Source organism: Oncorhynchus mykiss, chromosome 27 (genome assembly GCF_057628025.1).
Source record: "Oncorhynchus mykiss isolate SJ-2025 chromosome 27, ASM5762802v1, whole genome shotgun sequence".
Taxonomy (NCBI): Eukaryota; Metazoa; Chordata; class Actinopteri; order Salmoniformes; family Salmonidae; genus Oncorhynchus; species Oncorhynchus mykiss.
Genome location: NC_143048.1, coordinates 3,991,882 through 4,010,683, shown reverse-complemented (window position 1 = coordinate 4,010,683; position 18,802 = coordinate 3,991,882). Strand labels below are relative to the sequence as shown.

The window sequence follows — 18,802 nt, the reverse complement described above, 5'->3', positions numbered from 1 at the left end:
CCAGCTACTAGGAGTGCTGCCTCTGGATGAGCATTTTCTTGTTTGCTTATGGTGGAATACAGCTCATTCAATGCTGAGTTAATGTCAGCCTCTGACTGTGGTGGTATGTAAACAGCTATGAAAAATATTGATGAAAACTCTAGGTAGGTAGTGTGGTCTACAGTTTATTATGAGATACTCTACCTCAGGTGAGCAATAGTTTGAGACTTCCTTAGATATTGTGCACCAGCTGTTATTTACAAAAATACATATTCCACCACCACGTCTTACCAGATGCCAATGTTCTATCCTGCCTGTGCAGCATTTAACCAGCCAGCTGTACGTTGATTGTGTCATTGTTCAGCCACGTCTCCGTGAAGCATAAGATGTCACAGTTTTGAATGATCCGTTGGTAGTTTAATCTTCCGCGTATGTGATCTATTTTATTGTCCAAAGATTACACGTTTGCTAGCAAAATGGAAGGAAGTGGGTGTTTATTCAATCGCCTATGAATTCTCAGAAGGCAGCCCACCCTCCGGCCTCTTTCTCTCCGCCTCCTCTTCACGCAAATCCCGGGGATCTGGGCCTGGTTCCGAGAAAGCAGTATATCGTTCGAGTCGGCCTCGTCAGAGTTGTTAAATTAAAAAAATATATATTCTGCCAGTCCGTGGTGAGTAATCCCAGTCCTGATGTACAGAAGTTATTTTCGGTCATAAGAAACCGTAGTGGCAACATTATGTACAAAATAAGTAAAAAAAATAAGTTACAAACAACGCAAATAAATGAACAAATAACACAATCGGTTGGGGGCATGTAAAACGTCTGCCTTCTTCTCCGGCGCCTTCTTACAGGCAAACCGTAGATTCCACTATTGTTGCTCATGCAAAGTGAGCAAAGTCAATGTTGATCATCAATTTTATCCTTTTCAAATGTCACTGTTACTTGAGGAGCCCAATTGTATGCACGTTTCAAATGACTATTTAACGGCAGAGATTAATGCAGCAAATTGTTCCAAAATTATTAAATCTTCAAAACCAATTTAGATTCGATACTGTAATATCAAGTCACGTATTTTATCACATTTTTATTTGTTTCAATAAACACCACATTTAAATATTGTAAATTATATTCAAAGACAATGTTACGTGCATGTTGCATTAATCATCTTTGGCTTGACTCTCCCATAAACAGATTTAGTCAATTCATAATGTGAACTGGTTTGTAGTAGTAGGTATAGTCTTGAATGAATGGAATACAACTTTTCTGTTACTTTTCCTCCTAGGAAGTGTATATATATATATATGCAAGGAGGCATGAGGACGGCAGATGTGGCCAGGGAAATAAATTGCAATGTCCGTACTGTGAGACGCCTAAGTCAGAGCTACAGGGAGACAGGATGGACAGCTGATCGTCCTCGCAGTGGCAGACCACGTGTACCAACACCTGCACAGGATCGGTACATCCGAACATACATCTGTGTATGTATGTATGTATGTATGTATGTATGTATATATATATATATATATATATACAGTGCCTTGCGAAATTATTCAGCCCCTTTACTTTCAGTGCAGCAAACTCTCTCCAGAAGTTCAGTGAGGATCTCTGAATGATCCAATGTTGACCTAAATGACTAATGATGATAAATACAATCCACCTGTGTGTAATCAAGTCTCCGTATAAATGCACCTGCGCTGTGATAGTCTCAGAGGTCCGTTAAAAGCGCAGAGAGCATCATGAAGAACAAGGAACACACCAGGCAGGTCCGAGATACTGTTGTGAAGAAGTTTAAAGCCGGATTTGGATACAAAAAGATTTCCCAAGCTTTAAACATCCCAAGGAGCACTGTGAAAGCGATAATATTGAAATGGAAGGAGTATCAGACCACTGCAAATCTACCAAGACCTGGCCGTCCCTCTAAACTTTCAGCTCATACAAGGAGAAGACTGATCAGAGATGCAGCCAAGAGGCCCATTATCACTCTGGATGAACTGCAGAGATCTACAGCTGAGGTGGGAGACTCTGTCCATAGGACAACAATCAGTCGTATATTGCACAAATCTGGCCTTTATGGAAGAGTGGCAAGAAGAAAGCCATTTCTTAAAGATATCCATAAAAAGTGTTGTTTAAAGTTTGCCACAAGCCACCTGGGAGACACACCAAACATGTGGAAGAAGGTGCTCTGGTCAGATGAAACCAAAATTGAACTTTTTGGCAACAATGCAAAACGTTATGTTTGGCGTAAAAGCAACACAGCTGAACACACCATCCCCACTGTCAAACATGGTGGTGGCAGCATCATGGTTTGGGCCTGTTTTTCTTCAGCAGGGACAGGGAAGATGGTTAAAATTGATGGGAAGATGGATGGAGCCAAATACAGGACCATTCTGGAAGAAAACCTGATGGAGTCTGCAAAAGACCTGAGACTGGGACGGAGATTTGTCTTCCAACAAGATCCAAAACATAAAGCAAAATCTACAATGGAATGGTTCAAAAATAAACATATCCAGGTGTTAGAATGGCCAAGTCAAAGTCCAGACCTGAATCCAATCGAGAATCTGTGGAAAGAACTGAAAACTGCTGTTCACAAATGCTCTCCATCCAACCTCACTGAGCTCGAGCTGTTTTGCAAGGAGGAATGGGAGAAAAATTTCAGTCTCTCGATGTGCAAAACTGATAGAGACATACCCCAAGCGACTTACAGCTGTAATCGCAGCAAAAGGTGGCGCTACAAAGTATTAACTTAAGGTGGCTGAATAATTTTGCACGCCCAATTTTTCAGTTTTTGATTTGTTAAAAAAGTTTGAGATATCAAATAAATGTTGTTCCACTTCATGATTGTGTCCCACTTGTTGTTGATTCTTCACAAAAAAATACAGTTTTATATCTTTATGTTTGAATCCTGAAATGTGGCAAAAGGTCGCAAAGTTCAAGGGGGCCGAATACTTTCGCAAGGCACTGTATATATATATATACACACACATGTATCATGATTTGATTTAGTTAAATAAATACTTCAGTTGATTCCAGTCTGTGTGCTTATCGCTTCAAGCTGCTTCATACAGTAAATATACAGTGTATTTGGGGGGGGGGGGGGGGGGGGGGACTGAACTGCAAGACTATAATTAAGGACTGAGCAGCTACACCGAAAGATACACATTTCTCTAGTAGTAATTGATTGATTGGATTTGTGTAATGCTTTACATATTAAAGAGGGGAACTCACCTCTTCCACTACCAATGTGTAGCACCCATTTGGGCGATGCACAGCAACCATTTTGTGCCAGAACACTCACCATACATCAGCTATCATGGTGGAGAGGTGAGGAGTGATATATGCCAATTGGGAATCAGGGGGATGAATAGGTGGTCATGATTGAATGGGGCCAGGTTGAGAATTTGGCCAAGACACTGGGGTTATCACCCTAAATTCTTGCAATAACTGCAATGGAATTTTCTATGACCACAGATTCAGGACTCCCGTTTAACGATTCATTTGAAAGACTAGTCTAGTCACAGTTCTCTAGTAGTCCACACATTTGCTGCATGGTTAGAGTGGGGGGTATACTGCTGCTCAATATGGGTAAGCACAATGCAAAGCCTCAATCTCACTGCAGTCAGTCCTGAGTAAGGACTGTTATTTGCCTTTTCCTCAGTCTTACAGTTATGACTGTACCTGTCCATGTCACTGAAGTTTGTTAGAAACACAGAGCTGAAAAATACATCTCATCACTCCATCATGTGACCTTGAGCTGGCGTCCAAACGACCCCTGGGGAGGTCAGGGGTTAGAGCGGTGATCTGTCTGGGTCCTCTGGGATTGGATTCAGTAAGGGTGGTGGTGAGTTGCTCTCCCGGGGTGGAGACGCTGTGGAAGTTTGAGGTTTGGCTCTGCGTCGCAACTCAGTGGACAGATTCTCCTTTTCAACTAGGACGACAACCTTACCCAAAGCCTGCAACATAAAGGGTGTGAAACAAAAAGAAAGCAAAGGGTGGATTCATTGACTCTGAAAATTTAGCTTAGAATTTTCTTCATATCATAGAACACAATAACTTAATTTACATGGAAATTCATTTTCTGAGGTTAGCAAACAAAATACTCAACCAATGCACTATAATACAACATAATAATGCAGTACAAAAAAAACGCTGGAGAGGGATCACACATTGACATCTAGTCCCTGAGACTTGCAGCGTTTAGCTAGAACTAGTAGCATGCCCATTTATATCTGAGCTAATATTTCTGAATATTTAGGAAAGTAAACTGGCTAGCTATCTCATCCTACTTTGTGATATACACTAGTTATCCCGAGTAAGATCATTCATTTTAATTTGTTGCATCTGTGCTAAATCTGTTTTCCCTTCATCAATTAATCAGTGACCAGCCAATCAGCGACCACTACTGCAAGGCATGTTTCAACTTTTATGTTGAGACGTTTTGTGTAGGGTAAAGTGGTTTTGATGATTGATAATGAGGAAAAAAATACACTATCTAATCAGTAGAAGAATCAGCTGGAGTTATCATTGGTTAAAAAAAGAAGAAGCCAAAATTACACTGTCAATTATATAGAGATTTGATTGGTTAATCGGGTTGATTGATCGATTGACTGACAGGTATCTAGAAAGAGGTACAGGGGTTCTCACCTCGTTCTCAGCCAGGGCCTCCTTGGCCATGTAGTGCTCTCTCTTAATTTTGATCTCCACATCCTCAGGTATATCAGGGACCATGAAGTCAATCAAACGACCGATGAAGAACACAACATGCTGAGCAAAGAGAAAGGGAAAAATGAAAGAGAGAGAGATGGACCAGGGAAGGAGACACATTATAAGCATACAGCGCATTTGGAAAGTATTCAGACCCCTTGACTTTTTCCATATTTTGTTACGTTACAGCCTTATTCTAAAATGGATTAAATCGTTTTTTTTCTCCTAAATCTACAGACAATACCCCATAAGGACAAAGCAAAAAATATTATTTTTTTTATGTTTGGAAATTGATTAAAAAAAGAGCTGAAAAATCATATTTACTTAAGTATTCAGACCCTTTACTCAGTACTTTGTTGAAGTACATTTGGCAGCAATTACAGCCTTGAGTCTTCTTGGGTATGACGCTACAAGCTTAGCACACCTGTATTTGGGGAGTTTCTCCAATTCTTCTCTGCAGATCCTCTGAAGCTCTGTCAGATTTAATGGGGAGTGTTGCTGCACAGATATTTCAGGTCTCTCCAGAGATGTTTGATAGGGTTCAAATCCGGTCTCTGGCTGGGCCACTCAAGGACGTTCAGAGACTTTTCTCAAAGCCACTCGTGCGTTGTCTTGGCAGTGTGCTTAGGATCGTTGTCATGTTGGAAGGTTGAACCTTCGCCCCAGTCTGAGGTTCTGAGCACTCTGGAGCAGGTTTTCATCAAGGATCTTTCTGTACTTTGCTCCGTTCATTTTTCCTTCGATCCTGACTAGTCTCCCAGTACTTTCCGCTGAAAAACATCCCCACAGCATGATGCTGCCACCACCATGCTTCACCGTAGGGATGGTGCCAGGTTTTCCTCCAGATGTGATGCTTGGCATTCAGGACAAAAAGTTCAATCTTGGTTTCATAAGAGCTGATATTCTTGTTTGTCATGGTCTGAGAGTACTTTAGGTGTCTTTTGGCAAACTCCAAGTGGAATGTCAAGTGCCTTTTACTGAGGAGTGGCTTCTGTCTGGCCACTCTACCATAAAGGCCTGATTGGTGGAGTGCTGCAGAGATGGTTGTCCTTCTGGAAGGTTCTCCTATCTCCACAGAGGAACTCTGTAGCACTGTCAGAGTGACCATCGGGTTCTTGGTCACCTCCCTGACCAAGGCCCTTCTCCCCCGATTCCTCAGTTTGGTCGAGCGGCCAGCTCTTGGAAGAGTGTTATTGGTTCCAAACTTGAAGGCCACTGTGTTCTTAAGGACCTTCAATGCTGAATAAATGTTTTGATATCCTTTCCCAGATCTGTGCCTCGACACAATCTTGTCTCGGAGCTCTACGGACAATTCAACCTCACAGCTTGGTTTTTGCTCTGACATGCACTGTCAACTGTGGGACCTTATATAGGCAGGTGTGTGCCTTTCCAAACCATGTCCAATGAATTGAATTTACCACACAGGTGGACTCCAATCAAGTTGTAGAAACATCTTAAGGATGATCAATGGAAACAGGATGCACCTGAACTCAATTTCAAGTCTCATAGCAAAGGGTCTGAATACTTATGTAAATAAGGTATATGTTTTTTACATTTTTATAAATTTCCTAAAATGTCTAAAAATCTGTTTATGCTTTGTCATATTGGAGGTTTGTGTGTAGATTTATCAGGGGGAAATCAATTAAATCAATTTTAGAACAAGGCTGCAACGTAACAAAATGTGGAAAAAGTCAAGGTTGTCTGAATACAATCCAAATGCACTGTTTATGAACATCGTAACAAGCCTGTAAGCTTACTCAGATGCAATGTGTTGACAAGCCAACACTCCGAGACCAGAGTATAAAAATAAAACACCAAAATGAAGCACCACAGTATAAAAACGAAACACCCTTCAGTTTTAAACCAGTCAGTGGCAGTGCACACATTCTCAGAGCACACGACAAGGCATCTCAATCTCAATTCTCCAAGATGCCTCAGCTCCTTAACAAAAATGCATACACAGATAGACCTGTAAACACTGAATTACTCAATGAATTGCATTGAATCTGTACTGCAAAAGTTGTCCACATAATGGCATAGCTCAACTCAACGGAACTTGCCTCAAAAATTATGACAAAGGCCAGCCGGCAAGCCAGAAGGTGGAAGTACTCCGGTCGAAAATGCCCATTTCTGTCCCTGTATCCTCTATATCTAAAAATAATAATAACAAAAAAAAAAAACGAACAAAGAAATGCTAGATGACAATGCCAGTTGTAGAGTAATAGGAACAAGAAAATAACGACGTTCACGAAATGCATATATACATTCATGGGTGATTATGAGTGTGTCTCTACCTGCATTGTGTGTTGTTGGTGTTAAAGTTGCTTGGGGAAGTACCCAGGGTGAAGTTAACATAACCCTGAAGGTTTCCATCATTGTTGTAGCGGTAGTAGAGGCGAGGCAGGAAGTCAGAAGTGAAAGCTATCAGGAAGGCCTGGCAGAGAGGAAAGGAGTCTTCATTAAACTAAGCACACTAATAACATCACACACAAGTAACACAGACACACACACATATACAGTACACTTACATTACTAATGACAGCAACGTAGGTGATAACTTGTAGGATGTCCAGCCAGATTCCAATGTCCTGAGCCCTCTCGGCTACGGGCCGTCTGTACTGACTCACAAACTTCTGCGCGTCCAGACGCACCTCTACCCAGTTGTTGATCAGGGCAAACAGTGGGGCAAGTGGACATGCTGCCACAAAGATGGTAATGAAGCCAAACTGCAGCACTGCAAAGAGGGGGGAAGTCAGCATTCACCTTCTGCTTGTGTTGGGGTATGTAAATGCATCTGTAATCTGAGTAATGTAGTAATGTACAATTCTGTTAAATTAATTAAATGATGGATTAGCAGAATTTAGTGCCCACAGAAAATATTCTGAAATAATTTGTTAATTTGTCTGTCATGGAAAGAGCAAGTGTTCTTAATGTTTTGTTCACAGTATTTATACCCCTTGACCTTTTCCCCATTTTGTTGTGTTACAGCCTGAATTTAAAACGGATTAAATTGAGATTTTTTTTGTCACTGGCCTAAACACAATATCCCACAAAGTCAAGGCGGAATTATGTTTTTAGAAATTAATAAAAAATAAAAAGCTGAAATGTCTGGAGTCAATACAGTTGGAGTCAGAGGTTTACATACACCTTAGCCAAATACATTTAAACTCAGTTTTTCACAATTCCTGACATTTAATCCTAGTAAAAATTCCCTGTTTTGGGTCAGTTAGGATCACCACTTTATTTTAAGATTGTGAAATGTCAGAATAATAGTAGAGAGAATGATTTATTTCAGCTTTTATTTCTTTCATCACATTCCCAGTGGGTTAGAAGTTTACATACACTCAATTAGTATTTGGTAGCATTGCCTTTAAATTGTTCAACTTGGGTCAAATGTTTAGGGTAGCCTTCCACAAGCTTCCCACAATAAGTTGGGTGAATTTTGGCCCATTCCTCCTGACAGAGCTGGTGGAACTGAGTCAGATTTCTAGGCCTCCATGCACGCACACACTTTTTCAGTTCTGCCCACACATTTTCTATAGGATTGAGGTCAGGGCTCTGTGATGGCCACTCCAATACCTTGCCTTTGTTGTCCTTAATTGACTTGCCTAGTTAAATAAAGAATTTAAAAAATGAAGAAAAACAATGCACAATACAGCACTTGAGAACATTGACACATCAAGTGGTTTGTGATGATGTGATGTGACGATCTCGCTCAGTTGGTGGCTCTTGCAATGCTAGGGTTGTGGATTCGATTCCCATGGGGAAAAACTATGAAAATATATGTACTCACTACTGTAAGTTCCACTGGATAAGTGTCTACAACAGTAAAAGGAATGAATAGACCATTTCAGTTTTCACAAAAATAGAAGAAGACAGTGAATGTTCCTGAGTGACTGTTACAGTTTTAAATCTACTTGAACATCTATTGCAAGATCTGAAAATGGTTGTATAGCAATGATAAACAACCAATTTAACTTGACACAATTGTGGGAAGCATTGGAGTCAACATGAGCCAGCATCCCAGTAGAACACTTTCGACACATTGTAGAGTCCATGCCCCGACAAATTGAGGCTGTTCTGAGGGCAAAAGGGGTGTTGCAACTCAATATAACGAAGGTCTTCATAATGTATTGTACACTACGTGTACTGTATATTCTGTATATTATCCTCCAGAGCAAGTGAATTAATTAATTTGGGGTATGGATTACACAATCTGACTGAGTAGGTTCTGCACAGCACTGTTTATTACCTACATGGCACAATAATCTTTGGGATGAGGGGACAGTTACATTGACTGGGGGAAGTAGAGCACGTGGGAAGTAGAGCAGTAAACGTGTGTAGCTAATCCTTCTCAACGGCTTAGTAGAATCATATTGTCAAGACCTAGGGGTTTCAACTGTGTTTCTCCATCAATTACTTGATGGCACACAGAGTCCTGTCTATTTAAAATGTTAGGGTTCATTTGCTCCCGGTGCGTGTCACTGCCAGTTACCCAGATTACCTCACTTATTCAAGAGTAACAAAAATCACAAGAGTAATTCCTTATCCAATAAGAAATACACAATTACAATTCCCATTTAATGAATGTTTTAAAACACCATGTTCCACAGCCCTGCCCTATTAAAGGTGTGCAGGAACACTCACCCATTTCCAGATATTCATCGAACAGTCCCTCACACAGCAGGAGCTCATAGTCGGTCTCCCAGGGTGCAGTATCCTGTGTCGGTCCTCCCTCTTTCCCCTTCTCATCTTCAGCTCTAACCTTAGGATGGATCTTGCGCTTCTGCCACCAAGACTTTAGTTTTCTATCATGAGACAAAAGGAGAGAGGTTTTACCTTAACGAGCACAGAAGCAGTACATAGGTCCTTTATGTGGGCAAGACAATTACAATAACTTACTCCCACTGGGCACAGATGTCAGTTCAACAAATGTAGTTTTGATTTACATTTGGTTGATTTGTCGTCAACTAATATGAATTCAACATTAAATCAACAAAAATTGGATTTAGGTAAAAAATTGGGTGACAAAAAATCCAATCAGTTTTCAACATTGATTCAGCGTCATCACATTGAATTTTCTTGTTGAAATTACATGGAAACAACGTTGATTGAAAACCAGTTTTTCCCAAGTGTATTGAGACTGTGATTGGATTTTAGACAAAACTGGGGGAAGGGGTAGGATTACAAGACTCACGGCATGATAAACTCCTGAATGTTGTTGATGACCTGTTTTCCCACCATGATGACCAGTAGCTCCTGGGCCAGTTCAATGAGACAGCCCCCAGCACCGCACTGCAAACAACAATACACACTTACAGGTTATGCACATGGGCGCAGGCACACACACACACACACACACACACACACACACACACACACACACACACACACACACACACACACAGGCTGATAAAGACAGCAAAGGTACATCCCAGCAAGCAGTGAACATTGCTACAGGTTCCTTAGCATGGCAGCATCCCATACAAAACACAACTATGAAACTCTTGAGGCCTACTTGGATATACCAGGGCACCCTACCCTGCACTGGGCCATGATCTGAGCAGACACCTGCCTACTGTGGGTTTTATCTTTCCACTTGACATTGTGCATTGGATGTTTTTGAACAACTACCAAACTTGAACTCCACTTGGATTGACCCTTTTGGACTCTCCCACAGCCCCCTCCTGGCTTTCGACCGGCCTGTACTGGAAACTACATCCCCTCCAAGGTGCTTCTCTCCTGGCTATAATACTGGTAACATGGTCTGCGTTGCGTTGCTGATATGATGGGCCCCAGCATTTAATCGCATCGAGTAAGTCACCCCTCTCTCCTTGCTGTTTTTATGTTGGCCAGTTTTGTGCCTTGGTTGTGTTATTGTGGGTCCTAGTGCTGCCTTTTAGTCTGTGGTTGGGTTCTGGCTTGCTGCCTATAACTGTGGTGATCCTACAAACTGTGTGATTCAAACTAACTATCACACTGTGGATTGATTGGTTTTAAACTGATTCCTCGCCAACCTTTTTTATTTCCGTGGATTTTAACTGAATACTTCCCAAGTGGTGTCTACCACTTTTAGAGACTAGGGTGAACGTTTCATCCCATGTAGGAGCTGCACCTACACTGTACAAATATAAACGCAACGTGTCACGCCCTGACCTTAGTTATCTATGTTTTATGTATTATTTTGGTCAGGTCAGAGTGTGACGAGGGTGGGTATGTGTGTTTTTCCCTGTCTAGGGTTTTTGTATATCTATGGGTTTTTTGTATGTCTAGGTAATGTAGGTCTATGGTGGCCTGAATTGGTTCCCAATCAGAGGCAGCTGTTTATCGTTGTCTCTGATTGGGGATCCTATTTAGGTTGCCATTTTCGGTTTTGTGGGTAATTGTCTATGTGTAGTTGCCTGTCAGGACTCGGTTTATATAGCATCACGGTAATTTTGTTTAGTGGTCTTTCTTTATTAAAGGAAGTATGTATTCATATCACGCTGCGCCTTTGTCTCATCAATACGACGATCGTGACAACATGCAACAATTTCTATGATTTTACTGAGTTACAGTTCGTTTAAGGAATCTGTCAATTGAAATAAATTCATTAGGCCCTAATCTATGGATTTCACATGACTGGGAATACAGATATGCATCTGTTGGTGATAGATACTTTTTTTTAAAGATATGGATCAGAACCAGTTAGTATCTGGTGTGACCACCATTTGCCTCATGCAGCACGACTCATCTCCTTCACATAGAGTTGATCAGGCTGTTGATTGTGCCCTGTGGAATGTTGTCCCACTCTTCTTCAATGGCTGTGCAAAGTTGCTGGATATTGGCGGGATCTGGAACATTGGCATACACGTAAATCCAGAGCATCCCAAACGTGCTCAATTGGTGACATGTCTGGTGAGTATGCAGGCCATGGAAGAACTGGGACAATTTCAGATTCCAGGAATTGTGTACAGATCCTATACAAATGGCACGAAAATGGTATCTGTGCATTCAAACTGCCATTAATAAAATGCAATTGTCTCTTTAGCTTATGCCTGCTCATACCATGACTCCACCTGGGGCACTCTGTTCACAACAGTGACATCAGCAAACCGCTCACCCACGATGCTACCGTATGCTGTCTGCCATCTGACCAGTACAGTTGAAACCGGGATTCATCCGTGAAGAGCACACTGTATACTGGAAACACTTGGTTTATTATTTTAACTAAAACTTAACCAATCTTTGTTAAACATAAATACCAAACTTGTTTTTGCATGGATTCCGTGACACGGTTAGCTTTTAACAGCTAGGACCTGTAAGGAAGTGCTATTTCTTATGCAGGTGACCAGCCTACTGCTATTACATTGCTATAACTGAGACAACGTATTTTCACAGTAAAACATGTTAGGTCCCATACAGGATAGCTCCCACACCCACACACACAGCACACACACATTACACACACTAACTGCCGAGGACACACAGATAAGACATACACCCACACATTGGGAGGAAGAGACAGCCTTGACTTGCAGAAACCAGCGCACACACCTAATCTCCTTTCTAGCCGAACATTGTGTGACTGAGGACAGCGCACACACCTAATCTCCTTCTTAGCTGAACATTGTGACAAGGAATGGCACGACAAGACTCAGAGGGATGACGGACGGCCCAACAGGGCCAATCCAAGAAGACTACACCTCAGCCTGAACCAACCCGAAGACCCGATCTTCTAGAATCAACCTACTTTCTGTTCTGTATATGAGACATGTGCAAACTGTTAGCGGGGCTTCTTTTTTCTGCTGGTTCCTTAAGAACCGAATGAAATGGGCCCGTATACGTTGTACCAGATATCTTTACTCATAATTAAACTGTCACTTGTCATACAATAGACCACCTTGTCTGAATCGATCCTTGACCGGCTCACCCTCCTACATATCCCATTATCAACACATTCCAGAAAAGTTATATTTTAAAACATTTTTATTTCACCTTTTATTTGACCAGGTAGGCCAGTTGAGAACAAGTTCTAATTTACAACTGAGACCTGGCCAAGATAAAGCAAAGCAGTGCAAAACAACAACTACACAGAGTTACACATGGGATAAACAAACATACAGTCAATAACGCAATAGAAACATCTGTGTGCAAATGAAGTAAGGAGGTAAGGCAATAAATAGGCCAATAGTGGTGAAGTAATTACAATTTAGCAATTTACACTGGAGTGATATATGTACAGATGAGGATGTGCAAGTAGAAATACTGGTGTGCAAAAGAGCAGAAAAACAAACATGGGGATGAGGTAGGTAATTGGTTGGATGGGCTATTTACAGATGGGCCAAGTACAGCTGCAGTGATCGATAAGCTGCTCTTGAGAGCTGACGCTTAATAAAGTTAGTGAGGGAGATATCAGTCTCGAACTTCAGTGATTTTTGCAATTCGTTCCAGTCATTGGCAGCAGAGAACTGGAAGGAAAGGATGTCAAAGTAGGTGTTGGCTTTTAGGATGACAAGTGAAATATACCTGCTGGAGCGCGTGCTACGGGTGGGTGTTGCTGTGGTGACCAGTGAGCTGAGATTAGGCAGAGCTATACCTAGAAAAGACTTATAGAAAACCTGGAGCCAGTGGGATTGCGACGAACATGTAGCGAGGACCAGCCAACGAGAGCATTCAGGTCGCAGTGGTGGGTGGTATATGGGGCTTTGGTGACAAATCAGACGGCACTGTGATAGACTGCATCCAAATTGCTGAGTAGAGTGTTGGAGGCTATTTTGTAAATGACATCGCCGAAGTCAAGGATCGGTAGGATAGTCAGTTTTACTAGGGTATGTTTGGCAGCATGATTGAAGGAGGCTTTGTTGCGAAATAGGAAGCTGATTCTAGATTCAACTTTGTATTGGAGAAGATTAATGTGAGTCTGGAAGGAGAGTTTACAGTCTAGCCAGACACCTAGGTATTTATAGTTGTCCACATATTCTAAGTCAGAACCGTCCAGAGGGGTGATCCTAGTTGTGCGGGCGGGTAGCGATCGGTTGAAGAGCATGCATTTCGTTTTACTAGTATTTAAGAGCAGTTGGAGGCCATGGAAGGAGTGCTGTATGGCGTTGAAGCTCGTTTGGAGGTTTGTAACACAGAATCCAAAGAAGGGCCAGATGTATACAGAATGGTGTCGTCTGAGTAGAGGTGGAGGAAAGAATCGCCAGCAGCAAGAGCGACATCATTGATATACACAGAGAAAAGAGTCGGCCTGAGAATTAAACCCTGTGGCACCCCCATAGAGACTGCCAGAGGTCCGGACACACTGAACTCTGTCTGGGAAGTAGTTAGTGAACCAGGTGAGGCATTCATTTGAGAAACCAAGGCCGTTGAGTCTGCCGATAAGAATATGGTGATTGACAGAGTCAATTGCTGTGGGGGTTGCAGAGCTGTTGGCCGGGGTTGCGTCAGCCAGGTGGAAAGCATGGCCAGCCGTAGAGAAATGCTTATTGAAATTCTCGATTATCGTGGATGTATCAGTAGTGACAGTGTTTCCTAGTCTCAGTGCAGTGAACAGCTGGGAGGAGGTACTCTTATTCTCCATGAACTTTAGTGTTCCAAAACTTTTTAGAATTAGTGCTGCAGGATGCAAATTTCTGCTAGGAAAGCAAAGACTAGCTTTTTCAAACTGTGTATATTGGTTCCTGACTTCCCTGAGAAGTTGTATATCACGGGGACTGTTCGATGCTAGTGCAGTACGCCACAGTGTGTTTTTGTGCTGGTCAAGGGCAAACAAGTCTGGAGTGAACCACGGGCTATATCTGTTCTTAGTTCTACATTTTTTAAATGGGCAGGCTTATTTAAGATGGTGAGGAATGCACTTTTAAAGAAGAACCAGGCATCCTCTACAGACGGGATGAGGTCAATATCCTTCCAGGATACCCGGGCCAGGTCGATTAGAAAGGCCTTCTGTAATTGGGGATGGAAATTTCAGAATTTTTGGTGGCCTTTGTAAGCCAGGATTCAGACACGGCTAGGATATCAGGTTTGGCAGAGTGTGCTAAAGCAGTGAATAAAGCAAACTTGGGGAAGAGGCTTCTGATGTTAACATGCATGAACCCACGGCTTTTACGGTTGCAGAAGTCAACAAATGAGAGCGCCTGAGGACACACAGAGCCTGGCTTAACCTCTACATCACCAGAGGAACAGAGGGTACGGCTAAACGCTATAAGAACTGGTCGTCTAGTGCTTTAGGAACAGAGAATAAAAGGAGCAGGTTTATGGGTGTGGCAGGATAGATTCAAGGCATAGTGTTCAGACAAGGGTATGGTAGGGTGTGTGTACAGTGGTGTTAAACCTAGACATTGAGTGACAATGAGAGAGGTTGCATCTCTGGAGGTGCCTGTTTAGCTAGGTGCGGTCTCCGCATGTGTGGGGGGTTGGGACAAGGAGGCTTTCTGAGTAATGTTGAACAGGACTAGGGATTCCGCAGTAAAATAAAACAATGAGAGCTGCCCTTAACAGTATACAAGGCATATTGACATTAGAGAGAGCATAAAGCAATCACAGGTGTTGATTTGGAGAGCTAAAACAACAACGGGTGAGATAACAACGGGTAAATAGCTAAGACAACAACAACGGGTAAATGGTGATGAATGGGCGGAGAGGGTCAGTTAGCTACACACAGGGCCTGAGTTCGAGGCTGGGGCCGACAGCTAAACAAAATGAAGTACCGTGTTAATGAACAGTCAAGCAGGCGTCGGCTGTGTAGCTGAGTGATCATAGGGTCCAATGAGCAGCAATAGATGAAACAGGGAGCCGTTCGGTAGTCAATTACTACGCTAGGCGAGCGGGAGACACAGCGTTCAGGAAGCTAGCAGACCGGTGATAGCAGATGGATCTTCACCACATCCACGATGCAGAGGCCGGTTCAGAGCACATCGGCTGAATTGCGTCAGCAGATCAGCAGACCAGTCGTGATGGATCGGCGGAGCTCTGTGTCGACAAATGGTCCAGGCCAATTGGCTACAGAGGCATTGTAGTTGGTGTACTTCGTTTGCTAGCGAGGCTAACTGGTGCTTGGACAAGGGCGTTAGCCGCAATAGCCACTCGGTAGCAGCTAGCTAGCTGCGAACATCCGGTGTAATGGTCTAGAGCTTGCGGCAGGAATCCGGTGATGTAGTGGGGGGAAAAGGCAGTCCGATATTCTCAGGGTTGATGTCGCGTTGTGCAGACTGGCAGGTGTTATCCGGGTTAAAGTGGCTGGTGTCCGAGCTAAAGCTAAAGACCGCTATTATTGGCTAACAATGACTAAATAGCTAGTAGCTAATTAGTTGGCTAGCTTCTGATGGAGGTTCCAGTTACAAGGTCTAAAAAAATAGCAGATCCGTACCACATTGGGTGAGGCAGGTTGCAGGAAGGTATATTTAATTTGAAAATGGAAAAAAGAGATTGAAATATAATGAAATGTATATAAAAAAATGAAAGACTGAATATATTTACATGGGACAAAAACAAACATCTTACTGCTGCACCATCTTGGATATACACACAATTGCTCAAAGTAGCCCACGTTAACATATGTAGTTAAGAAACAAGGTTCATTAAATTAATAATAACAGATGACATTCATATTCTGACAATATCTGAAACTCACTTAGAGAATACCTTTGATACAGTGGTAGCAATACAAGGTTATAACATCTACAGAAAAGACAGAAATGCCATTGGTGGAGGTGTTGCTATTTATATAAAAAAACACATTCCTGTAAAGATTAGAGAGGATGGCATGTTAAATACTGTTGAAGTAATATTGCTACAGGTTCATCTGCCTCACCTAAAGCCCATTATTGTGGGAAGCTGCTATAGATCAAGTGCTAACAGTCAGTATCTGGATAACACGTTTGAAATACTTGATAATGTATGTGATATCAACAGAGAGGTATATTTTCTGGGTGATTTAGATATTAACTGGCTTTCATCAAGCTGCCCACTCAAGAAAAAGCTTCAAACTGTAACCAGTGCCCGCAATCTGATACAACAGTAACTAAGATGGGGAGAAGTATGTCCATAATAAAGCGCTGCTCTACCTTCCTAACAGCACTATCAACAAGGCAGGTCCTACAGGCTCTAGTTTTGTCACACCTGGACTACTGTTCATTCATGTGGTCAGGTGCCACAAAGAGGGACTTTGGAAAATTGCAATTGGCTCAGAACAGGGCAGCACGGCTGGCCCTTGGATGAACCCAGAGAGCAAACAATAATATGCATGTCAATCTCTCCTGGCTCAAAGTAGAAGAGAGATTGACTTCATCACTACTTGTATTTGTGAGAGGTATTGACATGTTGAAAGCACCAAGCTGTCTGTTTAAACGACTAGCACACAGCTCAGACACGCATGCATACCCCACAAGACATAACACCAGAGGTCTCTTCAAAGTCCAGAACAGACTATGGGAGATGCACAGTACTACATAGTGCCATGACTACATCAGGTAACTTATGCAAGCAGTAGAATCAGATTTTAAAAACAGATAAAAATCCACCTTATGGAACAGCAGGGAAGCAACACAAACATAGGCACAGACACATGCATACACACACTTGATAACATATGCACTATACACACACACATACACATTCATTTTGTGTTGTAGATATGTGGTAGCAGTGTATGGGCCTGAAGGCACACACTTAGTGTGTTGTGAATTCTGTAATGAATGTATTGTAATGTTTTAAAAATGGTATACCTGCCTTAATTTTGCTGGACCCCAGGAAGAGTAGTAACCTTGGCAGCAGCTAATGGGGATCCATAATAAATACTTCTCCAGCATGCAGGGGCCATCGAAGATGAGCATTTGCCCAGTGAAGACGGTTACGACGCCGAACTGCAGTCAGGTCAAGACCCTGGTGAGGACGACGAGCATGCAGATGAGTTTCCTTGAGACCGTTTCTGACAGTTTGTCCAGAAATTCTTCGGTTGTGCAAACCCACAGTTTCATCAGCTGTCCAGGTGGCTGGTCTCAGACAATCCTGCAGGTGAAGAAGCCGGATGTGGAGGTCCTGGGCTGGCGTATTTACACAGGGTTTGCAATTGTGATGCTGGTTGGACGTACTGCCAAATTCTCTAAAATGACGTTAGTGGTGGCTTCTCTTAAAGAAATTAACATTACATTCTCTGCCAACAGCTCTGTTGGCCATTCCTGCAGAATTGCATGCTCCCTTAAAACTTGAGATATCTGTGGCATTGTGTTGTGTTGTGAATTTAGAGTGGCCTTTTATTTTCCCCAGCAGAAGTTGCACCTGTGTAATGATCATGGTGTTGAATCAGCTTCTTTATATGCAACACCTGTCAGATGGAAGATTATCTTGGCAAATAATAAATGCCCACTAGCAAGGATGTAAACAAATTTGTGCACACAATTTGAGAGAAATAAGCTTTTGTGCAGACATGATGTGCTTATAACAAAAATTCTTGGGGTCTTTTCTTTCAGCTTATGAAACATGGGAGAGACGTTTAAATGTTGAGTTTATATTTTTTGGTCAGTATATTTTACACAGTTATTGAGGAATATATGTCTGAGCTGGATGTCCAGAGTAAGCAAATGGAGACGCTGCAGCGTATCCCGGATAGGTCCTCCTCTAAGACCTTTTCCTTTTCTACTCCACAGCCTGGATGTCGTGCCATTGCCTCTTCACCGTTTTGCCACTCTCTGACTGACAGGCCAGGGCTGCCCTGCAGTGACCTCACTTTAGTGAAGTCACCTCCCCCCTCCCATCTCACCCGCTCTTCCCATCCTATTCCGACCTCCCATCCTGGCACCCACTCCCCACCCCCCTTGGAGAATAAAAGAGCAAGGCCGCTTTAGGAGGAGCTGGCGATCCAGCTGTTCCACGATAGCAACCAAAGCCCTTGTAAGTCCGTTTATAACATTCCATAATTGGTTACTCTGAGAGTTCCTCTTATTGACATTGGTTGTGGCCCTATGGCCTTATGGTGCTAACCTTGGAAAAGTAATTCAAATTTCTTCTCCTTCCTCTATTACTAATAGAGATAGACCAAGTGGTGCAGTTCTATGCAATCTTATAGCCATACCAACTACTATATATCAATATCAACTGCCTATTGAGCATAGCTTGTTTGAGTTGGAGCTTCCATGTG

At 42.4% G+C, this 18,802-nt stretch overlaps 1 protein-coding gene across 1 annotated transcript in view; it reads right to left on the bottom strand.

Annotated features, from left to right (window-relative positions):
* Positions 1–1,043: 1,043 nt before the first annotated feature.
* ano7 (anoctamin 7) overlaps positions 1,044–18,802 on the bottom strand; it is a 50,458-nt gene continuing 32,699 nt past the window's right edge. The window contains exons 18-24 of the mRNA XM_090224201.1: positions 9,878–9,975; positions 9,328–9,488; positions 7,209–7,414; positions 6,975–7,114; positions 6,741–6,831; positions 4,621–4,740; positions 1,044–3,929 (exon numbers count right to left, since the gene is read on the bottom strand). Of these exons, the coding sequence (XP_090080327.1) occupies positions 3,765–3,929; positions 4,621–4,740; positions 6,741–6,831; positions 6,975–7,114; positions 7,209–7,414; positions 9,328–9,488; positions 9,878–9,975 (981 nt within the window). The 3' untranslated portion in view covers positions 1,044–3,764. The remainder of the gene's footprint in view (positions 3,930–4,620; positions 4,741–6,740; positions 6,832–6,974; positions 7,115–7,208; positions 7,415–9,327; positions 9,489–9,877; positions 9,976–18,802) is intronic.